The sequence below is a fragment of the Triturus cristatus genome, chromosome 9 (genome assembly GCF_964204655.1).
Source record: "Triturus cristatus chromosome 9, aTriCri1.1, whole genome shotgun sequence".
Lineage (NCBI taxonomy): Eukaryota > Metazoa > Chordata > Amphibia > Caudata > Salamandridae > Triturus > Triturus cristatus.
In genome coordinates, this window is record NC_140592.1 from 701,069,747 (window position 1) to 701,091,162 (window position 21,416).

The 21,416-nt window shown below is 44.9% G+C and overlaps 1 protein-coding gene across 2 annotated transcripts in view; it reads left to right on the forward strand.

Moving 5' to 3' along the window:
• Positions 1–21,416, forward strand: part of PCNX3 (pecanex 3) — a 682,255-nt gene that overhangs the window by 426,091 nt on the left and 234,748 nt on the right. For both annotated transcript variants that reach the window (XM_085625837.1, XM_085625836.1), the window contains exons 24-27: positions 1,311–1,440; positions 1,809–1,867; positions 5,083–5,298; positions 10,984–11,237. In XM_085625837.1, coding sequence (XP_085481963.1) covers positions 1,311–1,440; positions 1,809–1,867; positions 5,083–5,298; positions 10,984–11,237 — 659 coding nt within the window. The remainder of the gene's footprint in view (positions 1–1,310; positions 1,441–1,808; positions 1,868–5,082; positions 5,299–10,983; positions 11,238–21,416) is intronic.

A 21,416-nucleotide genomic window follows, 5' to 3' on the forward strand; every position in this document is an offset into this window, starting at 1 on the left:
TACTGACCTCTATGCCAATGCAGTTTACACCACTTTGCTCAAAATCAATGCACTCTATGCCAATCTACTCTGCACTACTGTACTTTTCGCCCCTGTACTCTAGGCCACTCTACTCTACAGCACTACACTCTGACGCTCTACTCCATTAAACTCCACTCCATGTCACACCACTCTACAACACTCTACTCCACTCTATGCCACTAACTCACTCTACGTCGCTCTACACAACTCCATCTATGCCAATCCATGCCACACTACGCCATTCTATTCTACGACACACTACTCCATTCCACTTCTCCACTCTTTGTCACTATGCCACTCCATTCACCTCTGTCCTACAACACTTCTCCATTCTGCCATTATCCTTCACTACTCCACTCTATGCATCTCCACTGTATGACAATCTACTCTGCTCTACGCCCATATGTTCTACGGAACACCCTCTACGCCACTCCTCTCAGCTGTATACCACTCAGCGACACTATGCCACTCCATTCTACAATACTCTACTCGGACACTTTACACCTCTGTGCCATTCATATCTACTCCACTCTACACCCTTCCACTTTGCGACATTCTACTCCCTCCACAACACTCTACACCACTCCATGCCACTCAACTTCATTCTGCTCTATGCCACTCATCTCTACACCACTCCATTACTCTTTTCGGCACTCCGTAACACTCTGCTTTACTCCACTTTATGCCACGCCACTCTTCTGCACCCCACTAACTTTTAGTCATGCTAAACAGCAGCTGTACAGGTGTACAGCATGGCTAAAACATATTGACAATGCCAATAGCTTTTTCTTCAGGGAGACCTATTGGCGTTGCCAATGCTTGTTTACTTTTTCTGTTCATTCTTGTACAAGTTTGTATGTTTGTGAAAAGTAAGGTACTTTTGCAGTACCTTTCCTGAAAGGTCAATACTAATGGCATTTTCTTTTTTGTGTTAATGACTGAATGACAGAAAAACAAATGCTCTATTCTTAAACGGTTGAGCCCTGTGGCATGATGCGTAGCAATCGAAGAGCCTTACAGAGTCACAATGTGTTTTGATATTTACTACTATTGTTATTTTCCACCCTCTACTGCGAAAGAGCCACAGCACCAAAAACTATAGAGATATGATACAGATACAACAGAGAATTATTGTTGAAGCACAAGGGTAGATTCCTTTATTCAGCCTGTACGTGAAGAATTGACAATTACATTGCCAGTTTATTGGGTATAACTGGCATTTTATGACATCATGTTTCTTTCTGGTTCGGGTTTGTGGACTGTATTCCTTGACTTTTGCTCCCCATCAGACTCAGCCATGCTGTTTGTGCAAGCAGTGCTGTCCGCTCTCTTCTCCACTCCTCTGAACCCACTCCTGGGCAGTGCTGTGTTCATCACCTCATATGCTCGACCTGTCAAATTTTGGGAGCGAGACTACAAGTAAGTGTCCATTGTTGGACTGGCAGGCACTTTATTTGGAAAGAGGGATATGTTTTACAAAAAAACCCCAGTTAATGTAAAATAGACATTGCCTGCCTGCTCATACTTGCTATCTGTCAGCCAGCCAAAGGCCTACTGTTTAGCTTTGGTCCCCTGTGGGTGATGCAGATTTTCATTGAAGTGTGGCTTTATCTGAGTTTGAATATGTTCTTTGTCGTAAATGCTTCTAATACGTTCTGAGAAGCACACAAGGTAACACAGGCGGATATTTATACTGTTAAATACAATGGGAAGCCAGAATGTTCATGTACAAACACATTTGCTGAATCCACTATCTAACCAAATATGAATCTTTTTCCTTCTGGCAGCACTAAAAGGGTTGATCACTCCAATACTAGGCTCGCTACTCAACTGGACCGTAACCCAGGTATGTATTCCACTATGCCTAAGTGCCATGGCACAGCCTCTCCCCTCCAGGGTTTTTTGAAGTATACTTGAATCTCTTGTAAAACATGCACCATTCATTATCCCTTCCAGTGCATTGATGCAGGTCTTACTACAGCAATGCAAAGTTGTAAAGATTTTCCCCTCAAAACTTCATAGCTGCTTTTCAAAACGTTGCAAGCTCTGCAATGTTTGCGAATGCTCGGAGGAAAAAAATCCAGCAAAAATATTTTGTGGAGGAAACTAATCTTAGCAAAAGCCCTCTCTTATTGGAAGAGTTTGCTTGGATATATGCATTTTTTTGGTAGTGGTGTGGATTTTCTGCAAAACCATTTTGTAAGACAAAACTTTGTCAGAGCTCTACGAAGTGTAAAGTTTGTACATTAGGCAAAACATGTAGGGGATTTGAATTTCACTTACTTGTAGAGCCAGCCACATTTTTGCTGAAGATTTAGAGATTTTCAAGAATTTGCATCTCCCTTTGTTAATGGTTGTAAACTCGATTTACTCACTAACAATAATAAAAAAAATCTCTCATTTGAGTCCAGTGATTTATTTGATATAGTTTAAGAATTGTTTACATTGTTTTTATCTAAGCTTCAAGTAAATTTAAAAGTAAGCTGCAGGACAAGGTAGGTGTAAGAGTCTCATTAGATTTAACAGAATTTGTAAAGTTAGGTATTCTGTTTCCTGAAAGAGTACTTAGCAGGGAGTACGATTTTGAGAAAGTGTTTCAGAGGACCGTTTATTCTGCCTGCAACGTGAGATGATTAGAGAACTGGAAGATCAATCAAGTTAATGGATGAAGACAAATTGGTTGTGCTGTCTTGTGTGGTGGTGATGAGATCAGTCTTCTTTTATAGATTTGTGGATCAGAACAAGCATTGAATTTACAAGTGTCTTTTCATGCAATTGCCACTTGGAATTGATTTGGCAGGGAACGTTTGGAGTATATGAAGTATTTAGATCATTGAGAAGTTTGTTCCTTCAAGTAGGACATTACAGTATTCCAGTGCAGGTGTAATTGAATCATGGTGAAATGTCCTGATGTCATATTTATACCGAGAGTATATTCTTTTGATGGTGAAGTTGTGTGAGGATGTATTTACATAATTGATACCATGCATTGACAGTTGCAGGTATGTGGAGGGATTGAGTCACTGAACCACCAAGGATGACATTTCTAGTTATTTGAGCTTGTGATATTCACATTCCAGTGTGATTGCAGACTTTATATTTCTGTATTCTGAAGAATTAATGTCCCTGGTCAAACCTGAACAAGCATCCCAGCTTCCCTGTCACTGCTGAAAAACCGTTCAGTAATGTTTCTCTGGTCTTCAGATATTAAACTGAGAATCCTATAATGACCAACCTGCCCTTATTGTTTGCCTGTCTTTGAATAAAGAGGTGCAGGTTTTGCCACCCAGTTGCAGAATGGCTGGCCAGTACTCCAGAGTGTTGTGTAGTGGCATCAGCAAGCTTCAAGTTGGGTTCCAGTTCTGAAAGTGCAGTGTAACTGAAGTGCATTGGCAAAGCAACTGTTATGTTCCCAGTGTCTGGGATAAATGAAAACACGGCAAATCAGGCCTGCGGTGCTGATAGTCTCATTTTTGGATTAGTAGTATATGCATGTTCTTGGTCAGACGTGATTTGGGTTGCGATAGCGGTTTGCTTTAGCTGTTTGCCTTATCAGTGACCGATAAGCGCAGGGTATATCCTATCCTGTTTGGGGTATGTTTTAGCACTTTTAATAGGAACGGTCAGACCCATCTGTTTACCAGTAAGGCATATGGACAGCCGCTTGAAGGTCTTGAAATTTAAAAGCAGTTTGTTGCAAGTTACATTGTGACATTCCTGAATATCTTTCGCATTTGATTTTGATAGCTGCATCCACATCATGCACTATGTCCCCCTTTGTCAGAGTTGGTCTGTGACACGAAAGGTTTCTTTTGTTAATTCCAACAGTTGAATTTGCTCCACTTCTCTTCTTTACTAAGGTTGTTATAATGTTTGAACTTGAGTCTTGTTATTGCAGTAGGAAGACTTGAAGCTTGACCAGGCAGTTTGTATGTATGTATATTTTGCCAGCAACCAAGGGTAGGAGCAAATCCTGTTAAGTGTCCAAGCATTAAGATTACATAGGAGCCGCAATCATAAAAGTTAATTAGTAATGCTGTCTGTGATTTCGGTGGAAGCCCTTCTTCCACATTAATTTTGCTGATTTTCATGGAAATTATTGTACAACAACTTCTGATGCCGTTTGAACAGCGATCCTAGAATTGTATCTAAGCAAGCTTAATAACATGTAATGGTTTTTCAAGATTACAAACTTTAAAAATGCCAGATTTGACACAGCAGGATGCAGTGCAGGTTAATTCTAAAATGAAATTTTAAAACAAGGTGTCCTTTCAGCTGAAGGTACCTTACAGGGTGCAGTCTAAAGTTGTGGCTTACTGTGTTTGGCAGATAGTAATCTTTGAAAGTCTTATTAATAGCTACGTTTCTCTTGGTGATTTCCTGATTTAGCTTCTTGAAATCCAAAAGAAAATGGTGCTCAGGATACACATTTTTGAATGCCCCCAAAGGGTCCAAATCCATTATAGCTCTAGAGGCTTTGATTGTAGATTAAAGCAGCTGGATAGAAAACATATAATACCTGTACTTCACCTACCTACAGAAAGATATAGAGAGACACACTTTATCCATCATGTGTAATGTGTTCTACTCCTTAAATTTAGTTTAGCTAATTTCATTCTTTTTTCTGCTTCTTTTTCTGTAATCCAATACCCTTAACTCCTTATTCCTTTTATTTTATGGTATGCTTAGCACAAAAGTAATTTGCCTACATCTTGCATCTATTCATTTAATATTACATTTTAATCTGTCTTCTGCTTTAATCCCTGAAACTGTCTTAGGTTTGTGAAGGTAGACCGAACACATTGATTTTTCAAGCCACTGCAGGCATCTGTTTTTCTGGCTCTGTACGTTGCTGTGTGTATTTTTTTAGACAATGTGCTTCTGCATTCATCGATTTATGGCTTTGAAGGACAGGTTGAGGGATGAGGGGCAGCAGGTAACAGTTGTCTGTTGGCGAGTTTGAAAGGAGTAGGTGCTTACCTGGGGTTGGAGCATTAGTGTTGGCTGTTATTGCAAAATATGAGGTTGCACTAATACGTTGTCTTTTCATTTCACCTGCAGGTGCAGATGACAACAACCTAAACTCTATTTTCTATGAGCACCTGACACGATCTTTGCAGCACACACTTTGCGGGGATCTGCTGCTTGGTCGCTGGGGCAATTATTCAACTGGTGACTGTTTTATCTTGGCCTCTGACTACTTAAATGCCTTGGTGCACATCATCGAGATAGGCAATGGCCTGGTTACATTTCAGCTTCGTGGATTGGAATTCAGAGGTCAGCCTTCATTCCTTATTTAGAGAATTCTGTTATTGTTCTATCAATATTAGGCTCGGATTATTCTTGCAGCCTAATTGTTTCTCTGCTCCTTAATTTGACCTTTTGTAACACACTGCCCTGGTAGTGGGTAGTAACTGACCTACTAGATTATTGCCAGCTTGTAAGACTTTGACTTGCACCTCTGTAGATTACACAGTCTGATCCTGCTTTGATGAACATATAAGTTCCTTATAGGGGATATGAAATTGATCTGATATTATTGCAGCAGTGTAAGAAATTGGGTTATTAGTTAATGGAGGTAAATATCCACCTCCAGTAATCAGTTCTTATCAGGGTGACCCACCAAAGTCACTAAGTAAATCTGAGGTATATATTGTATGAAGCAGAAAGGCTTAACTTGGAGGCAATGTGTAAAGTAGTTATACAGCAACAGAACAGCAATAAGGCCAAAACGCAGAACACTAAAAACCCCAAAACAATTAGAAAAATAGAGTTCAATTAAATAAATAAAATGACACCAAAATGACAAAAATCCAATGAGGAACCGTAGACATGAATGTTATAAGTTTTAAGTATAAAATAATGCAGAGAAACACAAAATGCCAATGATACTCCGTGGCCATAGTAGAACAGGACTAGGGCGCTAATGATTCTGACTGCGATGTAGTGCAGGTCAGATGCACCAATCGGGTGTTTACTGGGCAAAATATTTTACCTTATGACTTTAGTCCTTTAATCACAATCCATCACAGGGATATACTTCTAAAGCCCCAAATTACCTCAGAAGTGTAACTTAGAGACTTGCAGAGTTTCAGGCAGAGTCCAATTTAGATCCAATTGCCAGAGATAAGCTGTGCGGTAGTAGAAAAGACCAGTTGAGGCTTGCTTGAACAGGAAGTTAGCCTTAAGATCCTTAAAGTCCCTTTCTTTGTGCTGGGTACAATAGAAGGGGGTGCCTGGAGTTCACACATTTATGCCTGGCACAGGCTAGTGGGTGGGAATGACCACTGGGCACGCCCTAACCAATGCTGTAAAGGTTTCAATTGGCTACCCCTAACCACTTTGGGCATTTTCAAGATGGCAGACGTCTACAACTACATTAAACGTGGGCTCTGAGGGATGGTAGTTTGCGAATGCAGTGTACTATGTTAATCCCATTGTCCTCTCACATCTAACACTAAAATCCAGTTTAAAGGAGGCCCAGTACCTACAACAAACTCAGAGCAGACGTCTGGTAGAACAAAGGTGAGTTTTCCATCAACCAGACAATGGATACACAAAATTGTTTTGCCATTCTCTCCTTGATTTTTGAGGTGTGCCCTATGTGTTATATGTAAAACCCAAATGCAAAAACAACAAGGTGATGGGTGGAATGCTTGAATTAATCTTAGCCACATGCAGTTGCACAGGCCTCATCCTAATACATAATTTTTCACCTACCTTGCCACCTCAGTTTGGGCCCAGCCATATGCAAATCAGGCTTGACACTTCCTCATGGGAACAGTCCAGCCCGAACTGCCAGGTCCTTCCTGAACCAGAACGCAAGCAACCCAGTTCCTGGTCTGGCTGTTTGGGCTACACTGTTCCCATGAGGAGCAGGATCAAGACTTATTTGCATATGGCTGGGTCTAAACTGAGGTGGCATGCTAAGCAAATAAACGATGGATTGGGAAGTTTCCCCAAGCGATTGCCAGTGGCTTAGATTAATTCAAGCATTCAATCCATCACCTTGTTGTTTTTCCATTTGATGCCTGCAGTGGTCCAGATATGCCCTGATGTGTGTCTCGGGCTCACTGTGCCACTGAAACCAATCTATACCTGACTGAAAAGCTCTTACTAGGGTAAAACCCTTCTGAGGTTGCTTGTTCCAGTTCAGGGAGGCCCCTGGCCTGGCAGTTCGGCCTGGACTGTTCCCATGAGGAACTGATCTACATATGGCTGGGTCCAAAATGAGCTGGCATGGTGGGCAAAAAACAATGTATTGGCATGCAGCCTGTCGATTGCCAGTGGCTGAGATTAATTTGAGAGTCCATCCATCACTTTGTTTATTTTGCATATGTAAAACCCAAGCAGATGTGTCACACAGGTTTTAACACTCCACCAGGATTTGACACTGTCAAAAAGGTGCCTACTGTGTTTGCAGCCTGCTTAGCTAGGATGGGACAAATAGAGGGGTAGGCCTTGGTGTTAGCTAAATCTGCTTGTTACAGGGTCGGCCTTTCTTTAAGTTAATCAAGTTCCTGGGCCCAGCCCACAGGCTAGCCTGTCAAGGGAGCAGAAATCCTCCCTCCACCCAAGGCATTTTTTCCCTGTGCTGGGAGCCACTTCACTCCTTACTAAAGGGCTATTCAGGTGTCAGTTGGAGCTCAAGCAAATGGACCTCCAGAGGCTTTAGGCAGGGAAAAGGTAACTTTCTAAACTTACCTTTTTCTTAATAGATGTACCGAATTCATCTGCTAGAGACCTCTAGCTACAGATTGTTTACCTTTAAATTTCCCAAACGTCTTACTGGATTCTGAAGATTTTTTCGTGCGCAGGACCCCTGCGTGCTGGTAGGTGGTGTAGATTGGCGTGACGTCGATTGGCTCCTCGTGGCGTCGTCCACACTGGAAGTGACGTCCACATCACCTACATAGGTGCCACCTCAGCACGCTGATGTCGGTTCTTTTCTTTAAGGCCAGTTAGCACTTATACGGAGACAGAGCTTACCCCTCTGTCTGTTTTTGACAGACTTTTTTCAACTTTTTGATACTTCCTCCTGGTGTGTTGAGGGATGTCTTCGAGGACGATAGGTTTTAAACAGTGTGGCACCTGTCATCACACCATGTCAGTTACAGACACACGCCTTTTGTGTCTGGTTTCTAGAGCGTGACCATGACTCCAAGTTATGCTCAGACTGCCGGGTCATGGCACTGAGTCCTTTGAGGGAGTGATCCCTGAAGCTGCTAGTGCAGCGCGACTCCTCAGAGATCCTTATCGAGAGGGAGGTCGCGGGACCGTTCCAGCATCTCAAAGGTATCTTCATACCACCCCCACTCCCACCCCTCAGGACATTCGGAGGGAAAAAGCACAAGAAGTTGAAGCATACTTCAACCTCCCCTCGCCTGTCTGCCGCCGCAACGAAGGAGTATCAACGTTCGAGGCACGTTTCTTCGGAATAGTAGCCAAGTCAGGTTCCGAGCCTCCCACCTTTTCCAGGAGCCAGAGCGACCCCGCTCAAGTAAAATAATTTTATGAGGCCATGCGCCGAGTATTTGAGTGGCCCAACACCTCCAGCGCATCTTTGGGGGCCGTGGGGTTACAGGGGGCCCTCTTAGGTTCTGGGCCAACGGCTCCGGCCTCAGTTCTGGCTGGCCTCCAAAGAACTGGTCATGGATCCGGACTGGTGCCTGTTGAGCGTTCAGGACCTTCCCTGGTCTCTACGCTGATGCTCCCGCACTGCTGGCATCCACCAGCAGCACCAGCACCCAATGCCGGTGCCAGTTGCATTCTGATACCCAACGACATGGAATCGGAACCACATAGACTGACGCCACTGCTGGCCCCAACGGTACCCTCACGTCCTCGGCTGGAGCCTGAGCCTCATTCTAAAGGGCTAGACATGGGAGAAGAGTAGAGGGGTCACTGGACCCTTTAAAATGCTAGCTGGAAGGTGATATGCACGGGTGTGAGGAACTCTGAGATGCCAGTGGTCTGGACATTGATATGCTTTCTCCCCCTACCGTGGCTACGGCGGAGGAAGTATCTTATTCCATGGTGGTGAAGGGGGCAGCATAGGTCCTGGATCTTGAGTTGCTCTGTGTGGCAGCCAAGACTAACATCTTGACCGATGTACTGCAGCCGGGAGCTTCCTCTCTGATTGATGTCCTATTGAGAACACGGTCCGAGCCTGTACTGAGGCTCCTGTAAACCGGATAATTAACCGCCGCCACTGCCACGCACCTGGGGACACGGGTTTCCTTACTCCTCACTCCATCCCTGAGAGTTTAGTAGTCCAAGCCTCTACATCCCATGGCACATTCCCTGCCACACCCCTGGACAGGGAATCCAAGAGGCTGGACAGCTTGGGAAAGAATATGTTTTCTGCCTTGCGTTTGTGGTTTGTAAACACTGCATGCTTATTGGGCCACTATTCCCACACTCTGTGGGACACGTTGTGCAAGTGCTGACACTAGTCCCGGAGGAGGCCCGAGCCATGCTCTCCCAAGCAGTGAAAGATGGGAGAGAACATAGGCCCGAGTACCTGGTTGGCAGGAATCAAGGGCACACTTAAGCAGGCAGCATCAACATCAGGCAAAAAATGGGGGGGCAACCATGCAAAAAGCGGCACTTTCCTACAGCCACAAGCACTTTCAATTCATCGTGCTCCCTTTTGGCCATACCAGCACCCCTCAGGTGTTCACAAAGGTGATGGCGATGGTTGAAGCTCATCTGTACAGATCAGTGTTTCCAGTCCCCCACTATCTCAACGACTGCCTGCTGAAGGCGGAATCGCCCCAGGGTGTCGTCCCTCTCTTCCATGCTGTTGCGAACCTTCTACATTCGCTGGTGTTCATTATCACCAGGCCTAAGTCACACCTGACTCCTTCTCAGACGCTCCCTTTCATCGGGGCTCTTCTCTACACAGTGTAGTTCTGGGCTTCTCCTCCAGAGTCCAGGATGTTCAGGCTATGATACCGATGTTTCAGCCTGTATCCTGTATTCCGCTGAGAATGACTGAGTCTGCTAGACCTCATGCATTCTGCTAGTGACACATGTCAAATGAGGGGACAGGATGTAGCCTTATGGCTAGATCGGTCGACCTTGAAGCTGGGGAACCAGGTTCGAGTCTCGGCAGTGACGTTCAACTTCCTGTGATTCTGAACAAATCACTTAATCTCCCCGCGCCTAACAAAAATGAACGTGTTAGTCTGTAACAAAACTGGTGCTCATTTAAAGCGTTCTGATACCCTATACCTTCGGGTCAAGTTTGCGCTATGTAAAAATACAACAAAAAAAACAACAACAAAACGTATGCAGAGTCTGCAGTGGGACCTGAAGTTCCAGTGGGCGCACCATCAGGATTATCTCTCCGACATGATCAGATCTCAGAGGGAACTACAAGGGATCTGCAGTGGTACCTAACAAACAGCAGAGGCAGAACTCTCTCTCCCTTCCCCAACCAATTATCACAGTAGTGCCAGATGTGTCACTCTTGGGATGGGGCAACCATCTGGTAGAGGTGAAGATCAGATAATTCTGGTCTCTAACGGAATCCGGACTCAACATAAACATGCTGGAGCTCTGAGCGATCCGACTGCCATTGCAAGCCTTCCTACCCTCCATTAAGGCTAGGTTGATTCAAGTGTTCACAGACAACACCACTGCCATGTGGTACTGCAACAAACAGGGCGGGCTGAAAACAGTTGATCAGGTTGAGGTTGTCTGGTCACAGTACTAGTTTGGGAGTGAAGATGTGAACAGAAAATTAGAAGGAAGAAAGTATACTTTGAGTGTTTTCACGCATAAGAAAATAGTTCAACTTGCATGACATAAGAATATCCTGTCCGTCAAGAGATGCTTACAATGCATAGCTCTTCTCCCCAATAGCACTTCCAGTGTGCCAAATTGTATGAAATTGATGTCAAGCTCTACATTCCACCAGTTCCGCATCTCATCTGTAGTCTACCCCACTCTGCACAGGGACTTACTGCCAGCAACGGGAGGTCGAGGCCATCACAGAAGGTGTTGAAGAGGACGAGGGCTGTTGTTGTTGTGAACCGGGTCATCTGCCTTATATGCTGTCTTTCAACGCTGCTTTTGGCCAACGCTGGCTGGCTTGGGAGGTGGCTGCCACGAAGTATGTGCTGGAGGGGTACAGCATCAGCGACAACAATGCAGCATCCATGCTTCAAGTGTTTGACCTGCGGAAAATCCTCATCACTTACTATGTGAAGGTAATGGTACTATGGTTGGTGGGGTTTGGTTTGTAAGTGCATAAACAATCATGTGTGGGTCAGTAAGGAGATCAGAATATAAGGAGGCAAAACCTGTAGTTGCATCTAATTCACTTCCTAAATAAACTAGAGGTCGAATTTTTTATTCAAACTGATTTTGTAGTCTTCCATCACCATTTTGAAGTATGCTTTCTACCATTCAGAAATAACAGACATGAATGATTAGTGGCAGAATGGGGTATGTGATGCTCAATACAAGTGTAGGAAGCAGACTCTTTATGATATACCAAAATGAGGTATACTGTATAAATAGTCAAGGTATTCTCTTATGAGGGGACAGGGACTTGCTCCAACAATCCCAAGGTGCTTTTCTAGGGAGTAGTGTGATCAAACAGCCTTAGGCTAATCAGAGAGGAGTGTTAAACATCTGCAAAATACACATACAGTCAATAAATGATGCACAAAACTCAATAAGGAGATCCACACCAATTTATAAAATAACACATATATTTATTCATGTTTAGGCACCATAATCAAGACGATTAGGCAAGTATGTTTTGCAGGAGAAATACTTTACGTTTGATAAATGTCGACATTTGTGCATTTTTCAGAAGCTGTAACTGAAAAATAAATAGAAGGTAAGCTAATCAGATAGAAATACATTCTGAAATTTCATTTGAGTAATGTGAGGAATAATGGCTTGTGTATTCATAGTGCTACAAGGTCCCAGCTTGGTGCAAAAAGCACTGTGAATATGAAAGTCATTATTTTAAAATGTTGTTATACACTGCATAAGGCAGACTGTTGCAAAATGATGTGGTGTTTTAAGATGAAGCAAGTGCTTTCAACATATATAATTTAGTAATAGGTAAACTATACCTAGTGCAAACATTTGTCGATTAAAAGTACCCTTTCTAGAACTCCACTTTAAACACCCTGACATTTGGGGGGAGATTTACCAAGATTGTGCGCCGTGTTCACGTCACAAAAGTGAGGCAAATCGGCACAAAATCTTTTTTTCCCAATCTACTTTCCAGCGCTAAACTTGTTTAGAGCTGGAAGTTACGGAAAAGTAATGCGCAGCAGTACATGTTGCTGCTATGCATTACTTTGTGCCATTGGGGCATACCAAGGGTGGTCCATGGGTATTCGCATGCCACCACAAAAGGTTTCTCACGCTAAACCCAATTTACTAAATAAAGTAGATTGGGTTTAGCCATGACAAAACCGCGCCCTTTTCAAATAGGCGCAAGTAAGGAGAAATGCTTTCCTTTCTCCTTCCTTTTCCGACTTTGCATGTGAACTGCACTTTACAGCACACGTACAAAGTGGGAAAATGTTTAGTGAGTCTGTGCATAGTATTATGTACTGGAAGGCCTCCTTCCAGTACAAGACCTATGCCTGAATCACAGAGATATCCTTGCACAATGGCGCAAAGGTGTCTCCGGGGTGTACAGCAGCTGATTTCAGCGCCGGTGCTAGTGAGAGGGGAGGAGAGTGCCTTATTTGAGTAAATAGGGTGCTCTCCTCCTCTCTGCTTATCACGTAGCGCAGCATTTGTGCTGCTGCAGTGCGCTACGTGAAAAAATAGTAAATCTGCCCCTAAATATCAAAAAGAAGAGCTCATTGTCCACATGAAGCCTCGGGTGCCTCCGTCAAATCCTAAACTGCCTTTCAATCTGCCTTTACTTGTGGTGATTAACCAATTGCACACATTTGCATTCTTTCAGGTAGCAGGCACCCTGGTGAGAATGACTGTTTCCTCCTTTGCTTTGTGTACCTCCGTGAGCTTCACAGCACAGGAAAACACTGCCCCCAACCTCCCATCTCTTTTACACAGAGGCACTTTTAAGGGCCACAACATTTGCTCAGAGGTGGTTGTGTTTTTAACATAAGTATGGGAACTGCTTTTGTAAAATTAAAAAAGCATGGTGCATGTGGCTCCCCATAGATCCCGTCCGTATCGACCTCTGTTAGCATGCAGATGTCCTTCAAGATGAGTAGAGGGGATGACAGGGAGGAGGCCAGCCAGGTCTCGGTCCAGGAGAAAGAGGAAACTAGTGAGTTTCTTAGACAGCATCAGAGAGAGAGTCCCAGAGAAAATGGTGCTTTATGGGGGCGGGGGGTCATTTTGTAGATTACAAATGATAGAAAGCTACCTCAGAGAGATGCCTTGAGGAAACTGGGGAGTTTTTGCAGCTTTTTTATTTGTAGGTTTTTGTTTAGTGCAGCAGGTGCAGTTGCATTGGGATCTAGGCTCACAACACTCCAATTATGGGCCCTAGTGTTTTTGGTCCATTTCGGTTTTGGTTTAATATATTTGTAATTTCATATGTCTCACATATATAGATTATGTGCTACAGAAACATATCCCTGAAAGGATCTCCTAAGCGCCGTCCCGGAGTTCACTCCTGCCCCTTCCACTCTTCTTTTTCTTGACATACGTTTTTGGAGGGAGGGCCCGACTTCAAAACATTTTGCTTGGGGGTGGGGGGGCTCAGAGCAAAAAAGTTTCAAGCCCTCTGGTCTAAGGCAAGGTCCATGGCAGAACCAGCAGGTCACTTCCAGCTGCACTAGTGCGGCCAAGTGCAGTGGTGCAATACAGAGTCAGGTGTCCCAATGTTAGTCTATGGGGATCGGTCTTTGGTTGATTCAGTCCGGGAGGCCAAACCTGCAGCCTCTTTTCACAGAGGGTTTGAGCCTTGCAGTGCTAGGGGCTGGGGGGCAGCAGTGATGTCCTCAGGCCAGCTGGCTGAGGGTCTTTGAGGTTTCTTGTTTCTTTGTCCGGGAGCACACATGGTTGAGGGGGCCTGCACACAGAGGCTGAAGAAGGCAGCGTAGGGGAGTTCATGAGGGGCAAAACCAAAGTAGACTGTTCCCTGAGGGCTTGGGGACCACGCCGTTAAGCCCCTCTGATGCTGGCTCAGGTTCAGTGGTGCTTGGCAGTGGCGGATTTTGGTGGGTTTGAAGTCCTCACGGTTTCTTCTCGGGGTACCTGCAGGATGCAGGAGAGCAGCTCCACTGGAGTCCCTGGGCCTTTCTTGACGGCAGGAAGTCATCCCAGGCTTTAAGAGGCACGACAGCTTGCAGGACGAGACGGCTTTGGTGTAAATTCTACAGGAACAGCAGACAGGCCGGCAGGGCTGGGGCCACGTCAGGTACCCTTTGACAGTCTTTGCATTCATGGCTCTTCAGCGTTGTTCTTCGTAGGTCAGCAGGATCTGCTTTTCTGGTGCCAGGGGTCCCCTTAATACTGGATTTAGGGGCATTAGGGGGGCTTGTGGGTAGTAGCCAATGGACTACCTACCCCTGGGGTCACTATGCCCCCATATGATGTGGGAGTAACCATGCCCCCGGGGTTCCTAAGTTCGCCATCACCAACATGACTAACTTAGAAAAGTTGCTTCCACTTCAGGTAGCCCACCTTATCAGCTTGGACACGCCTATCTGACTAGCTAATTTTCCCTGGATGCAGAGGGTTGGCTTCCTCTCCTGTAAGGGAAGCTAGATTTGAATACTGAAGGCGGTCAGCTCTTTGAAGCTCCCCTGCCTTGGAATGCTAATTTGCAGGTCATCCTGTGGGAGGGGGTCTAAATACCCTCTCCCCGAGCAGGCTTTGTTTCTGATCTCCTGAGAGCAAAGGCCCTCACCCTTTGTGGTCAGAAGCTTCTCTCTGGTGGCAGGCTGGTGAAAATGAGTCAGCCCACCAGTAGCTGGTAGGTTCTCAGGGGGCATCTCTAAGGTGCCCTCTGTGTGCATATATTAATAAATCCAATGCAAGCATCAGTGTGGGTTTATTAATACAAGAATGTTTGATACCGAACATTCCTATTTTCAGTGAAGCCATCATGTAGCTTGGGAACTCGTTTTCACCAGTGTTCAGCACATTCTTTTAAAATTGCTTCCCTTGTCACTTGTACTTGCAGTTATGGAACTGAGCAGAACAGGGGCATATCTGCACCCTGCCTTAGGGCTGTAAGGCCCGCTGTAGGGGTGACTTACCTATACTGCATGCAGTGTCAGCAGGCATGGCACACAGGCTGTGTGCCATGTCATGTTTTCACTTTTGTCTGCACCAAGTCATGCAGCCTGCAGTGGGCAGTTTGCATGAGCTTGGTGAGGGGTTCCTTAGGTGGCACCATTTGTGCTGCAGCCCTGGGGACTCTTTGGTACCTGAAGCCCTACGTACCAGGGGAACAATTTACTAGGTATTTACAGAGGGTACTAAATATATTGCGAATTGGGGTACCATTGCACAGTTTTGGAAAATAGATTTGACACTGGGGAACTCGATAGCAGGAACCAAGTGCACTTCCATTCGAAATTAAATCAAATACCAGGGAAAAGTGTGTGTGGAGGGAAGGGTGACCATGTCAAAAAGGGGCACTTTCCTCCAACCCAAAAATACAAGTTTGGGTGGAAGGAAGAGAGAAAATTATGAATCTGTAAAACTCTCCAAAGAGAAACCATGCACTGGATGTAGGAACGATGCACTGGATGTGGGAACCATGTACTGGAAATTTGAAGGCTAAGCAGAACTGGTTATATGATACTTTCAGGGCAGGTCATTACCCTATCATACCCTGAGTCTGGAAATTTGCTGCCCAGTAACCGATATTTATTGTGGTTTTGAAACTATACTTTTTGTAGAATAACCCAATTCCAGTCAGCATTTCAAGAGACTTGTTATCCCAGACAATGCATGATGGTCAGGATTCCACCAAATATGTGCTCTGGGTCAACCTGGACACTACGGACTACTTTGGCAGACCTCTTGGTGCAAGTTTCTGATGGATACATCTGCCTGCGGAGTCTCACCTTTTGAATATCCAAAAGCGTCAGCATTCCACAGAAACGTTTCTTGACAGCTCTTCCACAAGCTGTGGCTCTGCATATGGCTCCATGTGAAGCAATTGCAGTTATAAGAGGCGCTCGTCTGCGTTCTGACGTCAGTTCCCTTTTTTCCATGCCTCTGACAAGTAACAGGTTTTTGATTGACTCTCCATAGAGTTTGGACTTTTTTAAAAACAAATTATGGAAATTACTACGTTTTTGCAGGAAAAATGTATCCACCGAGGAGATCTAGTTTCAAGCCATGCAGAGAATGTGCGGGTCAAATGTCAGTCACTGATCCTCATGATGGTTGTCTTTGGTGTCTTAGTTCAGACCACGATGCTGACATCTGTTCAGCATGCCAAATGATGAGCACCAAAACACCGAAGGAGAGGGAAATTAAACTCTTCTTGGGCAAGGCAAAAGAAGAGAGGACGTTTGAAATCTTGTCCTCATTCAGAATTGCCGTCTCCCCGTTCGTCAAAGTCATCGAAAAGGAAACATGAGGAGAAGTGGTGTCATGGTTCCTCATGTCGGTCTTGGAAGGATGAGTCTCCGATGTCGGTGTCTCCATGCCTGAAGTCACATGACGGTCAAGGTGAGGAGACTCCGGCCCCGTCTCCAGTAGCCTTTTCAGCTTTGCCATCAAGTTTAAGGCCTCCACCGACTTCGCCTGCATGTCCTGAGCCGGAGGTAGACCAGTTCCTCCTCCACCTCCTCAACAGAAGTATCCAACATTCCCTGCTCCAGGGTCCGACCCTTCAAGTTTTTTAAATACTATGTACAGCATTTTCAGCATAGCAATGACTCCATCTGGCATGCTTGTGGGCCCCATAGGTCCGCTATCCTATTCATTTGGATGTTTTCTGTCGCAATATCAGCAGGCGCCGTTCCTGGCATATCATGACCTCCTCCAGTGCTCAGGAAGGTGACTACTTCACCAGTAAAAGTTCAGCAGGAGTCACTGGTGCCGGTTGCAACCTCTCTAACATCGGCTGAATCCGCTCCGGCGTCACATCACTCAACTCCAGTTCCATTAGCCTCTTCAACACAGATGCTGAAGTCACTGGCGCCATTACATACTTCACCAACGCCGGTAATAGCTTCATCTATTCGATTACTGAAGTCAAGGCATAGATCTCGAAGGGAAGCTCAGAGGCTTCTTGAGGAGGAGCAGTATGTTTTTGGAGGAAGAGATTCTGAAGAGGAAGAGGAAGAAAGTGTCACTGCATCCAGAATTTGAGGATTTGGCAGTGGCAAGTGTGTTAGACACTTCGCCGAAATGGGAATTGTTGTCTCCAAAAGCCATCCCTCCACCAGAGCTTGCATCATCACATTCAGTGATTAGAAAGGCGGCTGACATGTTGGAACTGCTTTTTCCATCAACTGAACCTAAGTCTAATTTACTCACAGAAGTGCTGCATTCTACTTCTTCCACATCAGAGTCTTTATTGCCTTTTAACGAGGCTTTGACTGAACCAAATCTAAAGATTTGGCAGAAGTCTGTCATCCTTTGCAGTCTTTAGACCAATTGAGAGGAGATCCAAGCTAGTTCCAGGAGATCCACTATTTTAGGCCACTCCTCCGTCACCTGAGAGTTTGGTGGTGCAAACTTCATGTTCTTCCAAGTTGACTCCTGGGTTTTTTCCAACATCCCTAGCGGATAGAGAATCTAAACAAGCATTGGCATAGCCAATAGGTCTCGGCTTTGGGACCTTATAAGTGTTTAGCCATGCAGCACATTATCCTGTTAATAATCCGGCCTCACAATTTTACCCCCCAGTAGTTTTTAAGCTTGGAAGGCTGTTTGCATTTTTTTTTAAATAGCAAATAACAAGATGCTTTAACATTGTGTTGTAAACTATGGTGCAAGGTAAAAATTAAAGTTTGAGCTGCCAGGTATCCACACTTTAAAATAACCCTTTAAAACTTGCCACAGCTATTTATTTTCCACTCTTTTGTAGTACAGCCTAGGGCTGGTGGTACAGTGTTACCACAGAGTTTGTTCTGTAGCCTCCTGCCTCCGTAAAAGTAGAAGTTCTGCATTACTGTCAGTACTCAGAAGCCCTGAAAACAAGCACTTCTCTTCCACTCTCCAGACGTCACAAACAAGATATAATGCCATCGTCTGGGAGTTTATCGACATTTGTGGTTTGAAACCTGTTAAGTTATAAAAAAACAGAAAAGCAACTCACCACATCCGATTTGAAACACTCAAAATTGCACCACTGTTTCTGGCGTATATCTACTTAGAAGAGATTGGGAATATCGTCTTGCTTGTACACCTATGAGACCAAATGATATTACAGAGAATGCTGCTTTAAGAGCGTGTGTTAGTGCCTAGTTGATGAAAGATATGAGATGAATACTGTAATTTTCAAATATAATTATATACAGATATAATTAAAAATACACAGTCAACGGTTGCTAAAGAAATTGGGGTGGACACGGACCTCTACTTTAAAGCAAATGAGGGCTCCGTGCAATCAGTGGTCATTCTCTGGGAGGCTTTTAAGACTGTGATACGTGATAGAGCCCAAAATATCATAGCTCACAATAAAAGGAGGGAACTTCAGGAGACATTGGTGCTGGAAAGCAGGCTGATAGAACTTGAAAAGGGAAGTGCCCCTCCCTTGAGTGAACACACCCTCCGTCAAATAGATATTACTAAACAGGAATACCAGGCGCATGTTACTAAAGAGACTAGGGTGCATCAACTCGCAGTCCAGCATAGACTGTATAAGATTGGAGATCGCGCAGGTAAATTGTTAGCGTGGTTGGGTAGGTAGGCTCAAGTGTCAAGGTGGGTCTTGTCTATTAAAGACCAGGGCGGTATTTACACCGCTCCTCAGGACACTCCAAGCTAGATATCAACTACATGACACTCAGACATATATGTATCTTCGTCTGCAACATGCTTGGGTGGCGGCGGGGTTAGATGGGATGACACTGCCGGAAAATGCCCCACTAGAAGGTAGTCTTCTCCAGGAGGAAATCCCGGCTAAGGCTATTTCATTTACCTACAAAACATTACTTAATAACATGCCCGACAGACTGGGTTCACTTCGTGCCAAATGGAAAAAGGTCACCGGTGGGTTGGAGGATATAGATTGGGAGGCCGCTCTCATGCATCCACGGGAAGTGGCAATTAAGTTCAGGTTGCGTCTCATCCAGTACAAAATTTTACATCTGGCCTATTTTGATAGAGCCAAATTGCATACAATGGAAGAGCCGAGAGCCCGGAGTGTCTTCGATGTCACACTGAACCTGGGACATTTATACATACCCTTTGGGGGTGCACTGAGATACAGGCCTATTGGGGACCGATTGTGGGGGAGCTTAATCATATATTGGAAGTCCAAATAGAAATGGAGCCACGGTTTCTCCTTTTAGGAATCCCGACAAAGGTAGGCATCCCAAGGCGCAAACTTGTTTTAGCTAACTTGGGGTTGGTGGTAGCCAAATGGGATATAGCTAAATACTGGGGGGCTCCACAAATACCGACCATTAAAGAATGGAGGCCAAGTCTTGACTTGTACATGGTGGCAGAACGGGAGGCGTATAAGGCCCGGGGCTGTCCTAAAAAGTTTCGGAACATTTGGGCCCCATGGATTAAATATTATGGTCTGGAGGTGGAGGGGGATGAAGAGGGTGGGACTTTGTCGCCCGCAGGACCCAGGATAGAACCTTGACCGATGTACTGCTTGTTCAAAGTATGTGTAATCATGAGAACTGTGCAACTGCCCACGATTTCTCTTTGCGCCTTGTCTGCTCCCACGTATGTCCTGCGTACACCAAGATAGTCCTACCCTACATGGCCAATGTGGATTGCCATGCACTGTGTATTGTGTATTCATGCTTTGTTTTATGTTTTGTTTTATTTGCAAAAAACAATACAAATATTTATTTTTAAAATAAATACACAATGTAATAAAGCCAACCAGGGCTTTAAGTGGGATGAAGAAACTGGGGGTGGGGGGGGTCTCTCAAAGAGGCGTGGCCAATGTAATTAAGGCCGTGGTTTATAAACACATAAGCTAAAAATCTGTGCTAAGCATAGCGTGCCGCCCGACTGGTGTTTTGCTGCTTCTGTCATTGCATCCACATATATGATACAATAAGTAACATCATACCTACAATAGTGTACCTCAACCACACCGAGATGTGTAATATTGCAGGAAAACTTTCAAACCCCTGTATTTACAAGTACATGTGCAGAAAAAAACTAAATAAAACTCAATCTTGAGGGGTGCCGTGTGAGCTTGAAAGATGGTACAGCGGAAGAAAATCCTGTGTCTAAACGTAAACCATGGTTGCCCATATGCCCGTGTACGAGTACCAAAGAAGTGGAGAGAAAAAAAACTTGCTTTCTAGGTATTTACCCCACTCTTATAGAATGTAATTACTCAACATAATCGCATACGCTGGAAGCACAAAGGTGCTGCTACCTGGGATGCGTCCTGAACACGTGAGCTAAGGGGTGAAGAACGAAGAGTTAAGCATGACTGGAATACCGAGCATGTTTGAGAGCGTGTGCAAAAGCAAAGTCTCTTACCGAGATTGCCAAATGTGCAGCTGAAACTGCCAAAAAAAGACACACAACACGATTAAATCAGTACCTGCCTGAGTCGTGGAACACTTAGGGAGGTGAAAGACTCACTAGTGATCAGTGCTGTCTCGCGGTGTCTCAGTAAACAGCCATACCGTGGCACATGTGCAATTGTAGTGTGTTCACCTTTCAGGAGCGCCTTTAGAGGTGTGTCATAATGACGTATGGAAGAACAAGCAGTTGAGAAGGAATAGCGAGAAGTTTCAATAAAACACGTTCAGAAGAGAAAGCGACGGCAAGACAAGCAGTTGAGAAGGGATAGCAAGGGCAACCAGGCAAATGCAAACAGCTGTTTTCAAGCACTCGTGCTTGTGTTGGCATCCACCTTGCAGGAGCGAGTAGCGGCACGCGGGCCATCTGTTTTCAATTAGCGCGTGCTCCGCTGCTCGCGCCCGCAAGGTGGATGCCAGCACAAGCACGAGTGCTTGAAAAGAGCCGACCAATTTCTAAAGGTCATCTCCTAGTGCAGCGCATGCGCGCTGCCTAGGTGAGACCTAAAAAATTGAACAATCGGCGAAGAAAGTGGTTTTCTCTTGTAGCATTGCATTAAAGTTGACCAACACAACTTGTTTGTTGGGACGGTGCATTCATTCACTGATGGACTCTACCAAAACAGTGATCCGGAAACTACCTCAGGCTGTTCAGAGACACTTTACCGAACTGTTGAGCGACAGTCAATCTACTGCCCGACAGGTCATTCAGTTGTGCATGGATACCGCCGATTTGGTTGCAAGAGG